This window comes from Oncorhynchus masou, unplaced genomic scaffold (assembly GCF_036934945.1).
Source record: "Oncorhynchus masou masou isolate Uvic2021 unplaced genomic scaffold, UVic_Omas_1.1 unplaced_scaffold_648, whole genome shotgun sequence".
NCBI classification, from domain to species: domain Eukaryota; kingdom Metazoa; phylum Chordata; class Actinopteri; order Salmoniformes; family Salmonidae; genus Oncorhynchus; species Oncorhynchus masou.
This window is the reverse complement of record NW_027012917.1, coordinates 219138-240092: the sequence shown is the minus strand read 5'-3', so window position 1 is coordinate 240092 and position 20955 is coordinate 219138. Positions and strand designations below refer to the sequence as shown.

The following is a 20955-nucleotide window of genomic DNA, read 5'->3' as shown; positions in this document are numbered from 1 at the left end:
GTATTGGGGGTTACATCAGTATCTCCCAGTATCATAATGTGTTCCAGACATACACGGATCCTTAGTTGTGTAAAGTCAGTAGAAGTCCGTTGGTAGGATTTGTCTCTCCTTTCCAAACCTGTTAAATCATCACCCCCAGTGCTCCAGCCATGTCACGAGAAACATACCACTTTCTCTAGTCAGAGAGGCACGGATCTAATACATCTGAGCGTTCCACAATGTTGTGCCCTGCTGAACGCAGCCCTGCTTTAGAGGGGTGGAAGTGTGGAGGTCTGGGGGTGTAGGGGGATGTCTTGGGGTGTAGTGGGAGGTCTTGGGGTGTAGTGGGAGGTCTTGGGGTGTAGGGGGGAGGTCTTGGGGTGTAGGGGGGGGGGGGTCTTGGGGTGTAGGGGGAGGTCTTGGGGGTGTAGGGAGGAGGTCTTTGGGGTGTAGGGGGAGGTCTTGGGGGTGTAGAGGGAGGCGTTGACCCAGCAGGCCCTCTGCAGGCTCTGTCTGTCCTCTCCTCTGCTTTTGGATGAAATATTGACTTCACCTGCCAGTTAGCTCCTCCTTGCCTTGATCCTCCAGATGCCCCTCACTGCAAAGAGACTGCATATATCCTCCAGATGCCCCTCACTGCAAAGAGACTGCATATATCCTCCAGATGCCCCTCACTGCAAAGAGACTGCATATATCCTCCAGATACCCCTCACTGCATAGAGACTGCATATATCCTCCAGATGCCCCTCACTGCAAAGAGACTGCATATATCCTCCAGATACCCCTCACTGCATAGAGACTGCATATATCCTCCAGATGCCCCTCACTGCATAGAGACTGCATATATCCTCCAGATGCCCCTCACTGCATAGAGACTGCATATATCCTCCAGATGCCCCTCACTGCAAAGAGACTGCATATATCCTCCAGATGCCCCTCACTGCATAGAGACTGCATATATCCTCCAGATGCCCCTCACTGCATAGAGACTGCATATATCCTCCAGATATTATGGCCCATGAAGAATGTGGCCCTTCCCCCCCACAAAGTGCAGGACACCCTTCAGTAACCTGACTATGTTGAGATGAAGCCTAGCTAGTTGTATGTGGACTCGTTAGTGGTTGACTGGGAGTGTGAGCAGTAGGGGGACTAACAGTAGATAAATAGGGTCAAGGGACCTGGGTCAAATAGGATTTGTTTTTCTGTCAAATACTAGGAGTGTTTGATTGAGCAAGGAATTTGAAAGACAAATACTATTTGAACCCAGGTCTTGGAAGAGCATTAAGAGCTGTAAAATGACTAGATCATTTCATTTGGTGTCACTCCTCACACACCCAGCCAGAATGGGGTTAGCTAAGTTCCCATGAGACATGCAGAGTCCTTCATCCACCCTTCATCTACTGTGTCAGTCAGTGAAGCTCATATCAAGGCAGGGAGGTGAATTAATACATGTATTTCTTACACTACATGTTAACGTTGCCTCTCCATGGTATCTTATCTTTCATTTACCTTTATTTATCCAGGCTAGTCTTACCAAGAGCGCAAAGCACTGGTGACCTCTGTGGTGTGTCTGGTGACCTCTGTGGTGTGTCTGGTGACCTCTGTGGTGTGTCCGTGGTGACCCTGGTGTTCTCAGTAACATGGCCCATGTGACACTAGCATCCCCTGGTCTGGCTGGCTATGATGACAACGCAGGAGGGCGAGAGATCTCACACCCTCTCTTTATTAGCTGTGTCTCCCATGCCATCATGATGTAGTCCCCCCTCCAGTCTCCACCCTGTTTCGCCCTCGTATGGGACTGGTGACTGCCAGTCTGGCCCGTCTCCATCCCACCCTCCCTCTCTGGAACTGGGCTCTCACAGAGCTGTCAGAAAAGGCAGAATCTGCAATATCTCCATTAATCTCCCAAACATAACCCCAAAATAATCAAATGTCCTGCTCTGTACTCCATGTGTATGGAGGTCATTCACCAATGTTCCTCCCTTTTAATGTGGTTTGTAAAGAAGAAAGTGTTTGGGAGGAAGAGAGACCTGCTGCAGGGCACGTACACATCCGGTTGATATTAGATTGGAGTGGTTAGTGTCAGTATTGGTTAGGGGTTATGGGGAGACTGCATGGTGGCAGCAGTGGGCACAGACTGGGCACTGACGGGTCTGGAGGAGAAATAGAATGTTCTGGAACCTCACAATCTGTTCTGGGACAGCAGACTGTGTAATGCTCTGTGTGTTTGGTCCTAACCCCCCCTCTCTCTAATTTCCAGCGTCTGAAGAATGAGATAGCAGAAGTGACCAGTGAGATCGAGAACCTGGGTTCCACAGAGGAGAGGTGAGTGTGTAACAGTATGGAATCAGGTTTCCTTAGGGTTCCTTAAGGTTCTTCAGGGTTCCTTGTGGTTCTTCAGGAAGGATTTCTTGTGTTTTTTAGGGTTCTTCCGGGTTCCTTAGGGTTCTTCAGGGTTCCTTACCATCTCCTATCTCCGACAGTCCAAATTGCTTCTTTGTTTGCATTCCAGTAACTTAGCAAATGACTGTTGTTAAATATTTATACCTTACTGTCCAGATGGTACCAACCCTCTTCCCCTCCCCAAAACACCACGCACGCACAGGCATGTGCTCACACACACAATCACACCGCCACATACACACACACACACTGACTAGTGCTTTTAAATGTTTGATCAGCCACGCCCACCGTGATGGGGGGGGGGGTATTCAATAATGCAGAGGTGTTTGGGTAGAGCAGACAGTGGAGGGTCCCTAGGGAGGGAAGAAGTGAAGGGTACTTTGGAGTGTGGGCCGTGGGGTACTCAAGTTGAGGGGGATCCCACCCCATTCCACCACCCACTTCTTTTTCCGACATACACTTTTGTTTGCTCTGGCCATTTACTAAGTTGTATAAAGAGCTCGCTTTCTGAGTCATCTGAGTGTTAACCAGCCCATGTGTCAAAGACAATCAGGTGGTGAAACTGTTGTTTTTGTTTGTGTGACTAACCAACTCCTGTAGCGTTGGAAATGGGCCGTTGTTCAATAGTGGTCATCTGTTACAACTGACGCTGGGGAGTACTGTAGTTCCCAATGACAATAGCCAAAGGAATGCTGGGGGAAAGAAGTCATCAAAGAGGAAGTCTGGTGACCTTTGGCTAGCCGGGTTAAGGTGACATAAGCATGGTGATAATGAAGAGTGCTTATTGATGAGTCACCATTTCATCTTGAATGTTGTCATCAGTGGCCCATTGGAGCAGTTCTAACTGCCAAGGTGATGACAACATGTTCAATTCATGAAAGTATTATTTGAACTAATAAGTGAATGAACACATAATATTGACCCAATGTGAGATGAGTAAATAGATCATGGAGATCAATGTGTGTGATTTGAAATGAAAAGACAAATGACAATATTTACATGGCATCACACAAACACTTATTCGTGGGGCCGTTTCCCAGACCCTGGTTAAGTCTGGCGCTGGACTGAAAAGCATATGGAAGATCTCCTCTGAAAGTGTTTTGTAGTGCAATAATACTTTCATGAATTGAACATTTTGTCATCACCTTGGCAGTTAGAACTGCTCCAATGTAATCTGTATCCAGGAAACCAGCCCTGACAGCATCACAGATGGGGGATACAATAATAATCTCTAATTCATTTCATATTATTCAAATGGATCCCCGGACTGTTTGCATTGACCCCCTTTTTACACTACTGCTACTCTCTGTTTATTATCTATGCATAGTCACTTTACCCCTACCTACATGTACATATTACCTGAATTACCTGGACGAACCTGTACCCCCTCATATTGACTCAGTACCAGTACCCCCTCACATTGACTCAGTACCGGTACCCCCTCACATTGACTCAGTACATGTACCCCCTCACATTGACTCAGTACCGGTACCCCCTCACATTGACTCAGTACCTGTACCCCCTCACATTGACTCAGTACCTACCCCTCACATTGACTCAGCCCCCCCTCACATTGACTCAGTACCTGTACCCCCTCACATTGACTCAGTACCTGTACCCCCTCACATTGACTCAGTACATGTACCCCCTCACATTGACTCAGTACCCCCTCACATTGACTCAGTACCCCCCCTCACATTGACTCAGTACCTGTACCCTCACATTGACTCAGTACCGGTACCCCCTCACATTGACTCAGTACCCCCTCACATTGACTCAGTACCCCCCCTCACATTGACTCAGTACCTGTACCCCCTCACATTGACTCAGTACCGGTACCCCCTCACATTGACTCAGTACTGGTACCCCCTCACATTGACTCAGTACCGGTACCCCCTCACATTGACTCAGTACATGTACCCCCTCACATTGACTCAGTACCGGTACCCCCTCACATTGACTCAGTACATGTACCCCCCACACATTGACTCAGTACCTGTACCCCCTCACATTGACTCAGTACCGGTACCCCCTCACATTGACTCAGTACTGGTACCCCCTCACATTGACTCAGTACCGGTACCCCCTCACATTGACTCAGTACCCATTCATATTGACTCAGTACATGTACCCCCTCACATTGATTCAGTACCGGTACCCCCTCACATTGACTCAGTACCGGTACCCCCTCACATTGACTCAGTACATGTACCCCCTCACATTGACTCAGTACATGTACCCCCTCACATTGACTCAGTACCGGTACCCCCTCACATTGACTCAGTACCGGTACCCCCTCATATTGACTCAGTACCCCCTCATATTGACTCAGTACCCCTCACATTGACTCAGTACCCCCCTCACATTGACTCAGTACATGTACCCCCTCACATTGACTCAGTACCGGTACCCCTCACATTGACTCAGTACCGGTACCCCCTCACATTGACTCAGTACATGTACCCCCTCACATTGACTCACTACCGGTACCCCCTCACATTGACTCAGTACCGGTACCCCCTCACATTGACTCAGTACCGGTACCCCCTCACTTTGACTCAGTACCGGTACCCCCTCACTTTGACTCAGTACCGGTACCCCCTCACATTGACTCAGTACCGGTACCCCCTCACATTGACTCAGTACCGGTACCCCCTCACATTGACTCAGTACCTGTACCCCCTCATATTGACTCAGTACCCCCTCATATTGACTCAGTACCGGTACCCCCTCACTTTGACTCAGTACCCCCCTCACATTGACTCAGTACCCCCTCACATTGACTCAGTACATGTACCCCTCACATTGACTCAGTACCCCCCTCACATTGACTCAGTACCGGTACCCCCTCATATTGACTCAGTACCCCCTCATATTGACTCAGTACCCCCTCATATTGACTCAGTACCCCCCACATTGACTCAGTACATGTACCCCCTCACATTGACTCAGTACATGTACCCCCTCACATTGACTCAGTACCGGTACCCCCTCACATTGACTCAGTACCGGTACCCCCTCATATTGACTCAGTACCCCCTCATATTGACTCAGTACCCCCTCATATTGACTCAGTACCCCCCACATTGACTCAGTACATGTACCCCCTCACATTGACTCAGTACCGGTACCCCCTCACATTGACTCAGTACCGGTACCCCCTCACATTGACTTAGTACATGTACCCCCTCACATTGACTCAGTACATGTACCCCCTCACATTGACTCACTACCGGTACCCCCTCACATTGACTCACTACCGGTACCCCCTCACATTGACTCAGTACCGGTACCCCCTCACTTTGACTCAGTACCGGTACCCCCTCACATTGACTCAGTACCCCCCACATTGACTCAGTACCGGTACCCCCTCACATTGACTCAGTACCTGTACCCTCATATTGACTCAGTACCCCCTCATATTGACTCAGTACCGGTACCCCCTCACTTTGACTCAGTACCGGTACCCCCTCACATTGACTCAGTACCGGTACCCCCTCACTTTGACTCAGTACCGGTACCCCCTCACATTGACTCAGTACCGGTACCCCCTCACTTTGACTCAGTACCGGTACCCCCTCACTTTGACTCAGTACCGGTACCCCCTCACATTGACTCAGTACCGGTACCCCCTCACTATTGACTCAGTACCGGTACCCCCTCACTTTGACTCAGTACCGGTACCCCCTCACTTTGACTCAGTACCGGTACCCCCTCACATTGACTCAGTACCGGTACCCCCTCACATTGACTCAGTACCGGTACCCCCTCACATTGACTCAGTACCGGTACCTCCTGTATATAGCCTCCTTATTGTTATTTGTTGTGTTACTTTTTTCTTTTACTTTAGTTTATTTAGCAAATATTTTCTTACTTTGCGTTGTTGGTTCCGTGTTTGTGACAAATACAATTTCATTAGATTCTATTTGATTTAATGTTGCAGGAAAAACATGCAGAGGAACAAACAAGTGGCCATGGGCCGAAAGAAATTCAACATGGACCCTAAAAAGGTGAGTATCAAATAGACCAGGGCTGGTTACCCAAAAGCATCGCAGCACCAACATCATCTTCATTCTATTGAAACTAAATGCACGAAAGATGATCTTAGTGCTACGATGCGTTTGGGAATCCCAGCCCAGGGTTATTCACATCTGACCCTACGAGGTCCGGATCCTGCTGGTTCTGTTCTAACTGATCATTATTCCACCCACCTGGTGTCCCAGGTCTAAATCAGTCCCTGGTTAGAGGGGAACAAGGAAACAAGGCAATGCAACTGGCTTCCAGGTTCAGAGTTGAATTGTAGGGAAATAGACATTCTGAATGTGTCCTGTGGGTTTGATATAGTTGTGCTGTTCCAGGTTGTGGGTTTTTTGCATTACCACTGAGCCAACTGTCAGATCTGACAATGTGTGGAGAAGTGTTTGACGTTTCAGTAACCACAATAACAATTGTAGTGACCTCAACCAAACGCCTAGCAACCTCATCAATCAGGAGGTTCCATCCTCTTGACATTATGGTATGGATCGTACCCGTGTTTGAGTCTCGGTCGGGATCACCCCCGATTTAGCTAAAATATGATTTCAATCTTTTGATATGTGCCGCACGGCTACAAACAATACGACCTGGAACGCCCCCGTTGTAACGAGGGTCTGACACGGGATATATGTTGTATTTTCTCAGGGGATTAAGTTCCTGATTGAGAACGACCTGCTTAAGCACACCAGCTCTGACATCGCCCAGTTCCTGTACAAGGGAGAGGGGCTAAACAAGACCGCCATCGGAGACTACCTTGGGGAGAGGTCAGTGGGGGCAAGATGCATGCTACGTCTCTTTATGTGGTTGTGTGAGGGGGGGTGTTTGTCATTTTTGTGTTTCTGTGTGTGTGTGGTTCAGAAGGACGTCACTTCTTTCCTGTCAAATATGTCCCATTTCCAGATCACATACTTTCCTCTGTCAGGTTAGGCACAACCCCTTTCCCCCACGGCCCTTTTCCCCCGACGGCCCTTTCCCCCGACGGCCCTTTCCCCCCGACGGCCCCTTCCCCCGACGGCCCTTCCCCCCCGACGGCCCTTTCCCCCCCCCTGACGGCCCTACGGCCCTTTCCCCCCCGACGGCCCCCCCCGGCGGCCCTTTCCCCCCCGACGGCCCTTCCCCCCCGACGGCCCTTTCCCCCCCGGACGACCCTTTCCCCCGACGGCCCCCCCCCGACGGCCCTTTTCCCCCGACGGCCCTTTCCCCCCGACGGCCCTTTCCCCCGACGGCCCTTTTCCCCCGACGACCCTTTTCCCCCGACGGCCCTTTTTCCCCCCCGACGGCCCTTTTTCCCCCCGACGGCCCTTTTTCCCCCCCCGACGGCCCTTTTTCCCCCCGGCCCCTTTTTCCCCCGACGGCCCTTTTCCCCCCGGCCCTTTTCCCCGACCCCTTTCCCCCCGACGGCCCTTTCCCCCGACGGCCCTTTCCCCCGACGGCCCTTTCCCCCCCGGCCCTTTTCCCCCCTTTTCCCCCGACGGCCCTTTTTCCCCCGACGGCCCTTTTTTCCCCCCGACGGCCCTTTTTCCCCCCCGACTTTTTCCCCCGACGGCCCCTTTCCCCCGCCCTTTTTCCCCCGACGGCCCTTTTCCCCCCCGGCCCCTTTTTCCCCGACGGCCCTTTTCCCCCCAACATCCCTTTGAGTCTCTCCTGAAGAAATACCATCTTTTCTATTAATTCAAAGCCATATAACAGGCAACACCCAATGTATGTGCGTTGTGTGCTTTATTACCTGGGTGCATTGCCTAACTTATAGTGCTACAGCCTGGGTGTGGTCGGCTAGTTGACAAGCCAGACCAGGAAATGAAGAGCTGAGTTGTGTTTATTAGGTCTTGAACACCACCCAGATATCGTCATGGATGCTCTGCTCTGTCCAATTGGTATAAAGAGATTTCTGATTCCAGTGGGGGAGGGGCAGACTGTGTGTGTGCTCTCCCTGATTGGTCAGGAATCCCCCAGGGCAGAGCTGGTTTTGACCCTGTCAGGGATAGGTCCTGGGAGGCCTCCTGTCTATCTCAGGGGGAGTATCACTAACTCCAAAGGCCACAGATGTCAAGAAGAGTGATGTCATGCTAGAGGTGTCACCGTGTGTGTGTGTGTGTCCCTCCCCCAGTTTTTATTGATTGTGTGAGCATATACATACGTGTGTGTGTGTGTACGAGCATTTGTGTGTCTGGCTGTGTGTCTAAATGTCTGTCTGTTTGTCATTTTTGTGTCTTTGTCTCTACACTCAAATAATTGAACAATGATTTCAGAAAATCGTTACTAAACAAATTCTATTATTTTCCCTACAGAGATGAGTTCAACCTCCAGGTCCTCCATGACTTTGTGGAGCTCCATGAATTTACCGACTTGAACCTGGTCCAGGCCTTGAGGTAAGAGCCTCCCAGTGGGGCTTTATAACCATCCAGGCCCTGAGGTAAGAGCCTCCCAGTGGGGCTTTATAACCATCCAGGCCCTGAGGTAAGAGCCTCCCAGTGGGGCTTTATAACCATCCAGGCCTTGAGGTAAGAGCCTCCCAGTGGGGCTTTATAACCATCCAGGCCCTGAGGTAAGAGCCTCCCAGTGGGGCTTTATAACCATCCAGGCCCTGAGGTAAGAGCCTCCCAGTGGGGCTTTATAACCATCCAGGCCTTGAGGTAAGAGCCTCCCAGTGGGGCTTTATAACCATCCAGGCCCTGAGGTAAGAGCCTCCCAGTGGGGCTTTATAACCATCCAGGCCCTGAGGTAAGAGCCTCCCAGTGGGGCTTTATAACCATCCAAGCCTTGAGGTAAGAGCCTCCCAGTGGGGCTTTATAACCATCCAGGCCCTGAGGTAAGAGCCTCCCAGTGGGGCTTTATAACCATCCAGGCCCTGAGGTAAGAGCCTCCCAGTGGGGCTTTATAACCATCCAGGCCCTGAGGTAAGAGCCTCCCAGTGGGGCTTTATAACCATCCAGGCATGAGGTAAGAGCCTCCCAGTGGAGCTTTATACCCATCCAGGCCCTGAGGTAAGAGCCTCCCAGTGGGGCTTTATAACCATCCAGGCCCTGAGGTAAGAGCCTCCCAGTGGGGCTTTATAACCATCCAGGCCCTGAGGTAAGAGCCTCCCAGTGGGGCTTTATAACCATCCAGGCCCTGAGGTAAGAGCCTCCCAGTGGGGCTTTATAACCATCCAGGCATGAGGTAAGAGCCTCCCAGTGGAGCTTTATACCCATCCAGGCCCTGAGGTAAGAGCCTCCCAGTGGGGCTTTATAACCATCCAGGCCCTGAGGTAAGAGCCTCCCAGAGGGGCTTTATAACCATCCAGGCCCTGAGGTAAGAGCCTCCCAGTGGGGCTTTATAACCATCCAGGCCCTGAGGTAAGAGCCTCCCAGTGGGGCTTTATATCCAACCCACCCCCCTCCCCGTACAAATTGCTTCTACAAATCACACACACACACACACTCAAAACGTCTCTGACTCTCCAGAGAGCCAAAGCACAGACTTCTATCAAAACCTCTTCCTGATATAGAATTGTCCTATAGTTACCTAACGTTGCCATTATCCACCCGATATAGCATTGTTCTATAGTTACCTAACGTTGTCATTATCATCCTGATATAGTGTTGTTCTATAGTTACCTAACGTTGTCATTATCCTCCTGATATAGCATTGTCCTATAGTTACCTAACGTTGTCATTATCCACCCGATATAGCATTGTTCTATAGTTACCTAACGTTGTCATTATCATCCTGATATAGCATTGTTCTATAGTTACCTAACGTTGTCATTATCATCCTGATATAGTGTTGTTCTATAGTTACCTAACGTTGTCATTATCCTCCTGATATAGTGTTGTTCTATAGTTACCTAACGTTGCCATTATCCACCCGATATAGCATTGTTCTATAGTTACCTAACGTTGTCATTATCATCCTGATATAGTGTTGTTCTATAGTTACCTAACATTGTCATTATCCTCCTGATATAGCATTGTCCTATAGTTACCTAACGTTGTCATTATCCACCCGATATAGCATTGTTCTATAGTTACCTAACGTTGTCATTATCCTCCTGATATAGTGTTGTTCTATAGTTACCTAACGTTGCCATTATCCACCCGATATAGCGTTGTTCTATAGTTACCTAACGTTGTCATTATCCACCTGATATAGCATTGTTCTATAGTTACCTAACGTTGTCATTATCATCCTGATATAGTGTGTTCTATAGTTACCTAACATTGTCATTATCCTCCTGATATAGCATTGTCCTATAGTTACCTAACGTTGTCATTATCCACCTGATATAGCATTGTCCTATAGTTACCTAAGGTTGTCATTATCCTCCTGATATAGCATTGTTCTATAGTTACCTAATGTTGTCATTATCATCCTGATATAGTGTTGTTCTATAGTTACCTAACGCCATTATCCACCTGATATAGCATTGTCCTATAGTTACCTAACGTTGTCATTATCCACCCGATATAGCATTGTTCTATAGTTACCTAACGTTGTCATTATCATCCTGATATAGTGTTGTTCTATAGTTACCTAAGGTTGTCATTATCATCCTGATATAGCATTGTTCTATAGTTACCTAAGGTTGTCATTATCCTCCTGATATAGCATTGTCCTATAGTTACCTAACGTTGTCCAGGCCCTGATATAGCATTGTTCTATAGTTACCTAAGGTTGTCCATCCTGATATAGCATTGTTCTATAGTTACCTAACGCCCCGTCATTATCATCCTGATATAGCATTGTTCTATAGTTACCTAAGGTTGTCATTATCCTCCTGATATAGCATTGTCCAGTTACCTAACGTTGTACCAGCCCCTCCTGATATAGCATTGTTCTATAGTTACCTAAGGTTGTCATTATCATCCTGATATAGCATTGTCCTATAGTTACCTAACGTTGTCATTATCCTCCTGATATAGCATTGTTCTATAGTTACCTAAGGTTGTCATTATCCTCCTGATATAGCATTGTTCTATAGTTACCTAATGTTGTCATTATCATCCTGATATAGTGTTGTTCTATAGTTACCTAACGTTGCCATTATCCTCCTGATATAGCATTGTCCTATAGTTACCTAACGTTGTCATTATCCTCCTGATATAGCATTGTTCTATAGTTACCTAACGTTGCCATTATCCTCCTGATATAGCATTGTCCTATAGTTACCTAACGTTGTCATTATCCTCCTGATATAGCATTGTTCTATAGTTACCTAAGGTTGTCATTATCATCCTGATATAGTGTTGTCCTATAGTTACCTAACGTTGCCATTATCCACCCGATATAGCATTGTCCTATAGGGGCTGGTATCAGTGTGTCGGGCTGGTATCGGGCTGATACCAGCCCCGACACACTGATACCAGCCCCGACACACTGATACCAGCCCCGACACACTGATACCAGCCCCGACACACTGATACCAGCCCCGACACACTGATACCAGCCCCGACACCCTGATACCAGCCCCGACACACTGATACCAGCCCCGACACACTGATACCAGCCCCGACACACTGATACCAGCCCCGACACACTGATACCAGCCCCGACACACTGATACCAGCCCCGACACACTGATACCAGCCCCGACACACTGATACCAGCCCCGACACACTGATACCAGCCCCGACACCCTGATACCAGCCCCGACACACTGATACCAGCCCCGACACACTGATACCAGCCCCGACACACTGATACCAGCCCCGACACACTGATACCAGCCCCGACACACTGATACCAGCCCCGACACACTGATACCAGCCCCGACACACTGATACCAGCCCCGACACACTGATACCAGCCCCGACACCCTGATACCAGCCCCGACACACTGATACCAGCCCCGACACACTGATACCAGCCCCGACACACTGATACCAGCCCCGACACACTGATACCAGCCCCGACACACTGATACCAGCCCCGACACACACTGATACCAGCACTTCACACCACTGATACCAGCCCCAATGTTAAAATGAAGACACTGATAAAAACCAGCCCCAAGACACAGAACTGATACCAGCCCCGACACACTGTCCCAAATGTGGCAGCCTAATTCCCTATAGAGTGCACTACTTTTGACCGTTTACATGTTGGTCATTTAGTAGAAACTCTTAACCATAGCGACTTCCAGTCAGTGAATTTCACTAAGTTAGATAAAGAGACTTCCAGTCAGTGCATTTCACTAAGTTAGATAAAGAGACTTCCAGTCAGTGCATTTCAATAAGTTAGATAAAGAGACTTCCAGTCAGTGCATTTCACTAAGTTAGATAAAGAGACTTCCAGTCAGTGCATTTCAGTGCATTTTTCACCTTCCAGTCAGTGCATTTCACTAAGTTAGATAAAGAGACTTCCAGTCAGTGCATTTCACTAAGTTAGATAAAGAGACTTCCAGTCAGTGCATTTCACTAAGTTAGATAAAGAGACTTCCAGTCAGTGCATTTCACTAAGTTAGATAAAGAGACTTCCAGTCAGTGCATTTCACTAAGTTAGATAAAGAGACTGAATTTCACTAAGATAAAGAGACAGTCAGTGCATTTCACTAAGTTAGATAAAGAGACTTCCAGTCTATTTCCAAGACAGAAGAGAACTTCCAGTCAGTGCATTTCACTAAGTTAGATAAAGAGACTTCCAGCTACATTTCACAAGTTAGATAAAGAGACTTCCCGACATTTCACTAGCATGCATTTCACTAAGTTAGATAAAGAGACTTCCAGAAGGTGCATTTCACTAAGTTAGATAAAGAGACCCTATAGAAGGTGCATTTCACTAAGTTAGATAAAGAGACTTCCAGTCAGTGCATTTCACTAAGTTAGATAAAGAGACTTCCAGTCAGTGCATTTCACTAAGTTAGATAAAGAGACTTCCAGTTTAGATAAAGAGACTTCCAGTCAGTGCATTTCACTAAGTTAGATAAAGAGACTTCCAGTCAGTGCATTTCACTAAGTTAGATAAAGAGACTTCCAGTCAGTGCATTTCACTAAGTTAGATAAAGAGACTTCCAGTCAGTGCATTTCACTAAGTTAGATAAAGAGACTTCCAGAATTTCACTAAGGATAAAGAGACTTCAGTTGCATTTCACTAAGTTAGATAAAGAGACTTCCAGTCAGTGCATTTCACTAAGTTAGATAAAGAGACTTCCAGTCAGTGCATTTCACTAAGTTAGATAAAGAGACTTCCAGTCAATGCATTTCACTAAGTTAGATAAAGAGACTTCCAGTCAGTGCATTTCACTAAGTTAGATGAGACATTTTTCACTAAGTTAGATAAAGAGACTTCCAGTCAGTGCATTTCACTAAGTTAGATAAAGAGACTTCCAGTCAGTGCATTTCACTAAGTTAGATAAAGAGACTTCCAGTCAGTGCATTTCACTAAGTTAGATAAAGAGACTTCCAGTCAGTGCATTTCACTAAGTTAGATAAAGAGACTTCCAGTCAGTGAATTTCACTAAGTTAGATAAAGAGACTTCCAGTCAGTGCATTTCACTAAGTCAGTTTTCACTAAGATAAAGAGACTTCCAGTCAGTGCATTTCACTAAGTTAGATAAAGAGACTTCCTCAGTGCATTTCACTAAGTTAGAGATTTCACTTTCAAGTTAGATAAAGAGACTTCCAGTCAGTGCAAGTTAGATAAAGAGACATTTTTCACTAAGTTAGATAAAGAGACTTCCAGAGTGCATTTCACTAAGTTAGATAAAGAGACTTCCAGTCAGTGCATTTCACTAAGTTAGATAAAGAGACTTCCAGTCAGTGCATTTCACTAAGTTAGATAAAGAGACTTCCATAAAGAGTTAGATAAAGAGCTTCCAGTCAGTGCATTTCACTAAGTTAGATAAAGAGACTTCCAGTCAGTGCATTTCACTAAGTTAGATAAAGAGACTTCCAGTCAGTGCATTTCACTAAGTTAGATAAAGAGACATCAGTGCATCACTAAGTTAGATAAAGAGACTTCCAGTCAGTGCATTTCACTAAGTTAGATAAAGAGACTTCCAGTCAGTGCATTTCACTAAGTTAGATAAAGAGACTTCCAGTCATTTCACTAAGCGTCATTTTCACTAAGTTAGATAAAGAGACTTCCAGTCAGTTAGATAAAGAGACGCATTTTCACTAAGTTAGATAAAGAGACTTCCAGAAGGTGCATTTCACTAAGTTAGATAAAGAGACTTCCAGTCAGTGCATTTCACTAAGTTAGATAAAGCAAACAGGAGTTGTTCTGGCTCAGACAAGGCTTACTTACTTTACATGAGAAACAATGGTCCCGCTTTCACACCCTCATCAGTAGATAACAAAGGCTTTTAGTCGTCTAGATATGTGTATCAACCTACTGGTCAAAAGAAGTGCACTACGTAGGAAATAGAGTGCCATTTGGTATTTAGACAAAGTCAGCAATACCATTTTTCAACTACTGACTGACCTCTCTTTCCCCTCCCCCGACAGGCAGTTCCTGTGGAGCTTCCGGCTGCCTGGCGAGGCCCAGAAGATCGACCGCATGATGGAGGCTTTCGCCCAGAGATACTGCCAGTGCAACCCTGGCGTCTTCCAGTCCACAGGTAGGGGTGTGTGAACCCAGGGCTGGTGGGGTATGTGAACCCAGGCCTGGTGGGGTATGTGAACCCAGGCCTGGTGGGGTATGTGAACCCAGGCCTGGTGGGGTATGTGAACCCAGGCCTGGTGGGGTGTGTGAACCCAGGCCTGGTGGGGTGTGTGAACCCAGGCCTGGTGGGGTATGTGAACCCAGGCCTGGTGGGGTGTGTGAACCCAGGCCTGGTGGGGTGTGTGAACCCAGGCCTGGTGGGGTGTGTGAACCCAGGCCTGGTGGGGTGTGTGAACCCAGGCCTGGTGGGGTGTGTGAACCCAGGCCTGGTGGGGTGTGTGAACCCAGGCCTGGTGGGGTGTGTGAACCCAGGCCTGGTGGGGTGTGTGAACCCAGGCCTGGTGGTGTATGTGAACCCAGGCCTGGTGGGGTATGTGAACCCAGGCCTGGTGGGGTGTGTGAACCCAGGCCTGGTGGGGTGTGTGAACCCAGGCCTGGTGGGGTGTGTGAACCCAGGCCTGGTGGGGTATGTGAACCCAGGCCTGGTGGGGTATGTGAACCCAGGCCTGGTGGGGTATGTGAACCCAGGCCTGGTGGGGTGTGTGAACCCAGGCCTGGTGGGGTGTGTGAACCCAGGCCTGGTGGGGTGTGTGAACCCAGGCCTGGTGGGGTGTGTGAACCCAGGCCTGGTGGGGTGTGTGAACCCAGGCCTGGTGGGGTGTGTGAACCCAGGCCTGGTGGGGTATGTGAACCCAGGCCTGGTGGGGTATGTGAACCCAGGCCTGGTGGGGTGTGTGAACCCAGGCCTGGTGGGGTGTGTGAACCCAGGCCTGGTGGGGTGTGTGAACCCAGGCCTGGTGGGGTATGTGAACCCAGGCCTGGTGGGGTATGTGAACCCAGGCCTGGTGTGGTATGTGAACCCAGGCCTGGTGGGGTATGTGAACCCAGGCCTGGTGGGGTATGTGAACCCAGGCCTGGTGGGGTGTGTGAACCCAGGCCTGGTGGGGTGGGTGAACCCAGGCCTGGTGGGGTGTGTGAACCCAGGCCTGGTGGGGTGTGTGAACCCAGGCCTGGTGGGGTGTGTGAACCCAGGCCTGGTGGGGTGTGTGAACCCAGGCCTGGTGGGGTGTGTGAACCCAGGCCTGGTGAGGTGTGTGAACCCAGGCCTGGTTCGGGTGTGTGAACCCAGGCCTGGTTCGGGTGTGAACCCAGGCCTGGTGGGGTGTGTGAACCCAGGCCTTTTGGGGTGTGTGAACCCAGGCCTGGTGGGGTGTGTGAACCCAGGCCTGGTGGGGTGTGTGAACCCAGGCCTGGTGGGGTGTGTGAACCCAGGCCTGGTGGGGTGTGTGAACCCAGGCCTGGTGGGGTGTGTGAACCCAGGCCTGGTGGGGTGTGTGAACCCAGGCCTGGTGGGGTGTGTGAACCCAGGCCTGGTGGGGTGTGTGAACCCAGGCCTTTGGGGTGTGTGAACCCAGGCCTGGTGGGGTGTGTGAACCCAGGCCTTTTGGGGGGTGTGTGAACCCAGGCCTGGTGGGGTGTGTACTGGAAGGGTGTTTGGTGTGTTCACAGGGACATCGTGTCCAGACGGCTGCTTGTTACATGGATGCAGATGGATGTGAATAATTCATGGTCTTCTCTCTCTGAGACAAACAGGACAGATAATGGAAAGTGCTACTGCTGTGTCAGCCAGCCTCTGACCACATTGTCTCTCTGTGCACGCCTGCATACACATATGCACAAAGGCACATACTCACACACAGATACTGAGCGACACACACACACTGAGCGACACACACACACTTAGCGACACACACACACTTAGCGACACACACAAACTGAGCGACACACACAAACTGAGCGACACACACACACTGAGCGACACACACAAACTGAGCGACACACACACACTGAGCGACACACACACACACTGAGCGACACACACACACACTGAGCGACACACACACAAACTGAGCGACACACACACACACACTTAGCGACACACACACACACTTAGCGACACACACACAAACTGAGCGACACACACACACAAACTGAGCGACACACACACACAAACTGAGCGACACACACACACACTTAGCGACGCACACACAAACTGAGCGACACACACACACTTAGCGACACACACACACACTTAGCGACGCACACACAAACTGAGCGACACACACACACTTAGCGACACACACACACACTTAGCGACACACACACAGACTGAGCGACACACACACAGACTGAGCGACACACAAAAACTGAGCGACACACACACACACTTATCGACACACACACAAACTGAGAGACACACACAAACTGAGCGACACACACAAACTGAGCGACACACAAACTGAGCGACACACACAAACTGAGCGACACACACAAACTGAGCGACACACACAAACTGAGCGACACACACAAACTGAGCGACACACACAAACTGAGCGACACACACAAACTGAGCGACACACACAAACTGAGCGACACACACACACTGAGCGACACACACACACTTAGCGACACACACACACACTTAGCGACACACACACAAACTGAGCGACACACACACAAACTGAGCGACACACACACAAACTGAGCGACACACACACAAACTGAGCGACACACACACACTGAGCGACACACACAAACTGAGCGACACACACAGACTGAGCGACCAACACGCTCTTTCATGCCGGTCCAGCTCACTCTCTTCCTTAACATGGTCTCTCTCTCTGAATCTAGTCCCCTGTCCTTTAAGCTCCAGTCATTTACATGTTTTGATCCTATTGTCCCGGAGAATCTTGTCAGAAGTTGTCGTGGTAACACTTTATAATTGCGAGCTCTGCAGCTGACCATCAATCACTCCTGTATAAATTGTGTGTCGGCTGTGTGGTGAATAAATAAAATCCACTCCTATATTCACGTGTCCAATAACAGTGTTTTGGTTGTAATGGAGACGGTGCTGTTTGTTTCTGGGACTGTGTCCAGGCATCTATCTGTATGACAATGTTGGGCTCCCAATTTGCAAATGTGTGCCTGTGTGTGTGCCTGAATGCTTGTGTGTGTGTCTGTATGTATGTATGTGTGTGTGTGTGTGTGTGTGTGTGTGTGTGTGTGTGTGTGTGTGTTTTTCTCCAGACACCTGTTACATCCTGTCGTTTGCCATCATCATGCTGAACACCAGCCTCCACAACCCCAACGTGAAGGACAAGCCGGCCGTGGAGCGTTTCATCTCCATGAACAGAGGAATCAACGATGGAGGAGACCTTCCAGAGGACCTGCTCAGGGTGTGTGTGAACAGAGACATCAACGAGGCCTCTCTGTCCATCCCCCTGCCCCAGGGGTCCTCTACCTTCCTCTCTGTCTCTCTGTCCATCCCCCTGCCCCAGGGGTCCTCTACCTTCCTCCTGTCTCTCTGTCCATCCCCCTGGGGTCCTCTCTGTCCATGTCCCCATCCCCCTGCCCCAGGGGTCCTCTACCTTCCTCTCTGTCTCTCTGTCCATCCCCCTGCCCCAGGGGTCCTCTACCTTCCTCTCTGTCTCTCTGTCCATCCCCCTGCCCCAGGGGTCCTCTACCTTCCTCTCTGTCTCTCTGTCCATCCCCCTGCCCCAGGGGTCCTCTACCTTCCTCTCTGTCTCTCTGTCCATCCCCCTGCCCCAGGGGTCCTCTACCTTCCTCTCTGTCTCTCTCTGTCCATCCCCCTGCCCCAGGGGTCCCTCTACCTTCTCTCTGTCTCTCTGTCCATCCCCCTGCCCCAGGGGTCCTCTACCTTCCTCTCTGTCTCTCTGTCCATCCCCCTGCCCCAGGGGTCCTCTACCTTCCTCTGTCTCTCTGTCCATCCCCCTGCCCCAGGGGTCCTCTACCTTCCTCTCTGTCTGTCCATCCCCCTGCCCCAGGGGTCCATTCCCTCTGTCTCTCTGTCCATCCCCCTGGGGGTCCTCTACCTTCCTCTCTGTCTCTCTGTCCATCCCCCTGCCCCAGGGGTCCTCTACCTTCCTCTCTGTCTCTCTGTCCATCCCCCTGCCCCAGGGGTCCTCTACCTTCCTCTCTGTCTCTCTGTCCATCCCCCTGCCCCAGGGGTCCTCTACCTTCCTCTCTGTCTCTCTGTCCATCCCCCTGCCCCAGGGGTCCTCTACCTTCCTCTCTGTCTCTCTGTCCATCCCCCTGCCCCAGGGGTCCTCTACCTTCCTCTCTGTCTCTCTGTCCATCCCCCTGCCCCAGGGGTCCTCTACCTTCCTCCGTCTCTCTGTCCATCCCCCTGCCCCAGGGGTCCTCTACCTTCCTCTCTGTCTCTCTGTCCATCCCCCTGCCCCAGGGGTCCTCTACCTTCCTCTCTGTCTCTCTGTCCATCCCCCTGCCCCAGGGGTCCTCTACCTTCCTCTCTGTCTCTCTGTCCATCCCCCTGCCCCAGGGGTCCTCTACCTTCCTCTCTGTCTCTCTGTCCATCCCCCTGCCCCAGGGGTCCTCTACCTTCCTCTCTGTCCATCCCCCTGCCCCAGGGGTCCTCTACCTTCCTCTCTGTCTCTCTGTCCATCCCCCTGCCCCAGGGGTCCTCTACCTTCCTCTCTGTCTCTCTGTCCATCCCCCTGCCCCAGGGGTCCTCTACCTTCCTCTCTGTCTCTGTCCATCCCCCTGCCCCAGGGGTCCTCTACCTTCCTCTCTGTCTCTGTCCATCCCCCTGCCCCAGGGGTCCTCTCTACCTTCCTCTCTGTCTCTGTCCATCCCCCTGCCCCAGGGGTCCTCTACCTTCCTCTCTGTCTCTCTGTCCATCCCCCTGCCCCAGGGGTCCTCTACCTTCCTCTCTGTCTCTGTCCATCCCCCTGCCCCAGGGGTCCTCTACCTTCCTCTCTGTCTCTCTGTCCATCCCCCTGCCCCAGGGGTCCTCTACCTTCCTCTGTCTGTCTCTCTGTCCATCCCCCTGCCCCAGGGGTCCTCTACCTTCTCTCTGTCTCTGTCCATCCCCCTGCCCCAGGGGTCCTCTACCTTCCTCTCTGTCTCTCCCCCTGTCCCCATCCCCCTGCCCCAGGGGTCCATCCCCCTATCCCCCTGCCCCAGGGGTCCTCTCCTGTCTCTCTGTCCATCCCCCTGCCCCAGGGGTCCTCTACCTTCCTCTCTGTCTCTCTGTCCATCCCCCTGCCCCAGGGGTCCTCTAGGGGGGTCCTCTACCTTCCTCTCTCTGTCCATCCCCCTGCCCCAGGGGTCCTCTCTGTCCATCCCCCTGCCCCAGGGGTCCCCACCTTCCTCTCTGTCTCTCTGTCCATCCCCCTGCCCCAGGGGTCCTCTACCTTCCTCTCTGTCTCTCTGTCCATCCCCCTGCCCCAGGGGTCCTCTACCCTCCTCTGTCTCTCTGTCCATCCCCCTGCCCCAGGGGTCCTCTACCTTCCTCTCTGTCTCTCTGTCCATCCCCCTGCCCCAGGGGTCCTCTACCTTCCTCTCTGTCTCTGTCCATCCCCCTGCCCCAGGGGTCCTCTACCTTCCTCTCTGTCTCTCTGTCCATCCCCCTGCCCCAGGGGTCCTCTACCTTCCTCTCTGTCTCTGTCCATCCCCCTGCCCCAGGGGTCCTCTACCTTCCTCTCTGTCTCTCTGTCCATCCCCCTGCCCCAGGGGTCCTCTACCTTCCTCTCTGTCTCTCTGTCCATCCCCCTGCCCCAGGGGTCCTCTCTCTGTCCATCCCCCTTCCTCTCTGTCTCTGTCCATCCCCCTGCCCCAGGGGTCCTCTACCTTCCTCTCTGTCTCTCTGTCCATCCCCCTGCCCCAGGGGTCCTCTACCTTCCTCTCTGTCTCTCTGTCCATCCCCCTGCCCCAGGGGTCCTCTACCTTCCTCTCTGTCCATCCCCCTGCCCCAGGGGTCCTCTACCTTCCTCTCTGTCTCTGTCCATCCCCCTGCCCCAGGGGTCCCCTTCCTCTCTGTCCATCCCCCCCTGCCCCAGGGGTCCTCTACCTTCCTCTCTGTCTCTGTCCATCCCCCTGCCCCAGGGGTCCTTCCTCTCTGTCTCTGTCCATCCCCCT

General features: G+C 50.8%; 1 protein-coding gene across 2 annotated transcripts in view; it reads left to right on the top strand.

Moving 5' to 3' along the window:
- LOC135536666 (cytohesin-1) overlaps window positions 1-20955 on the top strand; it is a 141416-nt gene that overhangs the window by 56698 nt on the left and 63763 nt on the right. For both annotated transcript variants that reach the window (XM_064962918.1, XM_064962919.1), the window contains exons 3-8: window positions 2240-2304; window positions 6326-6392; window positions 7063-7181; window positions 8706-8786; window positions 14841-14953; window positions 18085-18233. In XM_064962918.1, the coding sequence (XP_064818990.1) occupies window positions 2240-2304; window positions 6326-6392; window positions 7063-7181; window positions 8706-8786; window positions 14841-14953; window positions 18085-18233 (594 nt within the window). The remainder of the gene's footprint in view (window positions 1-2239; window positions 2305-6325; window positions 6393-7062; window positions 7182-8705; window positions 8787-14840; window positions 14954-18084; window positions 18234-20955) is intronic.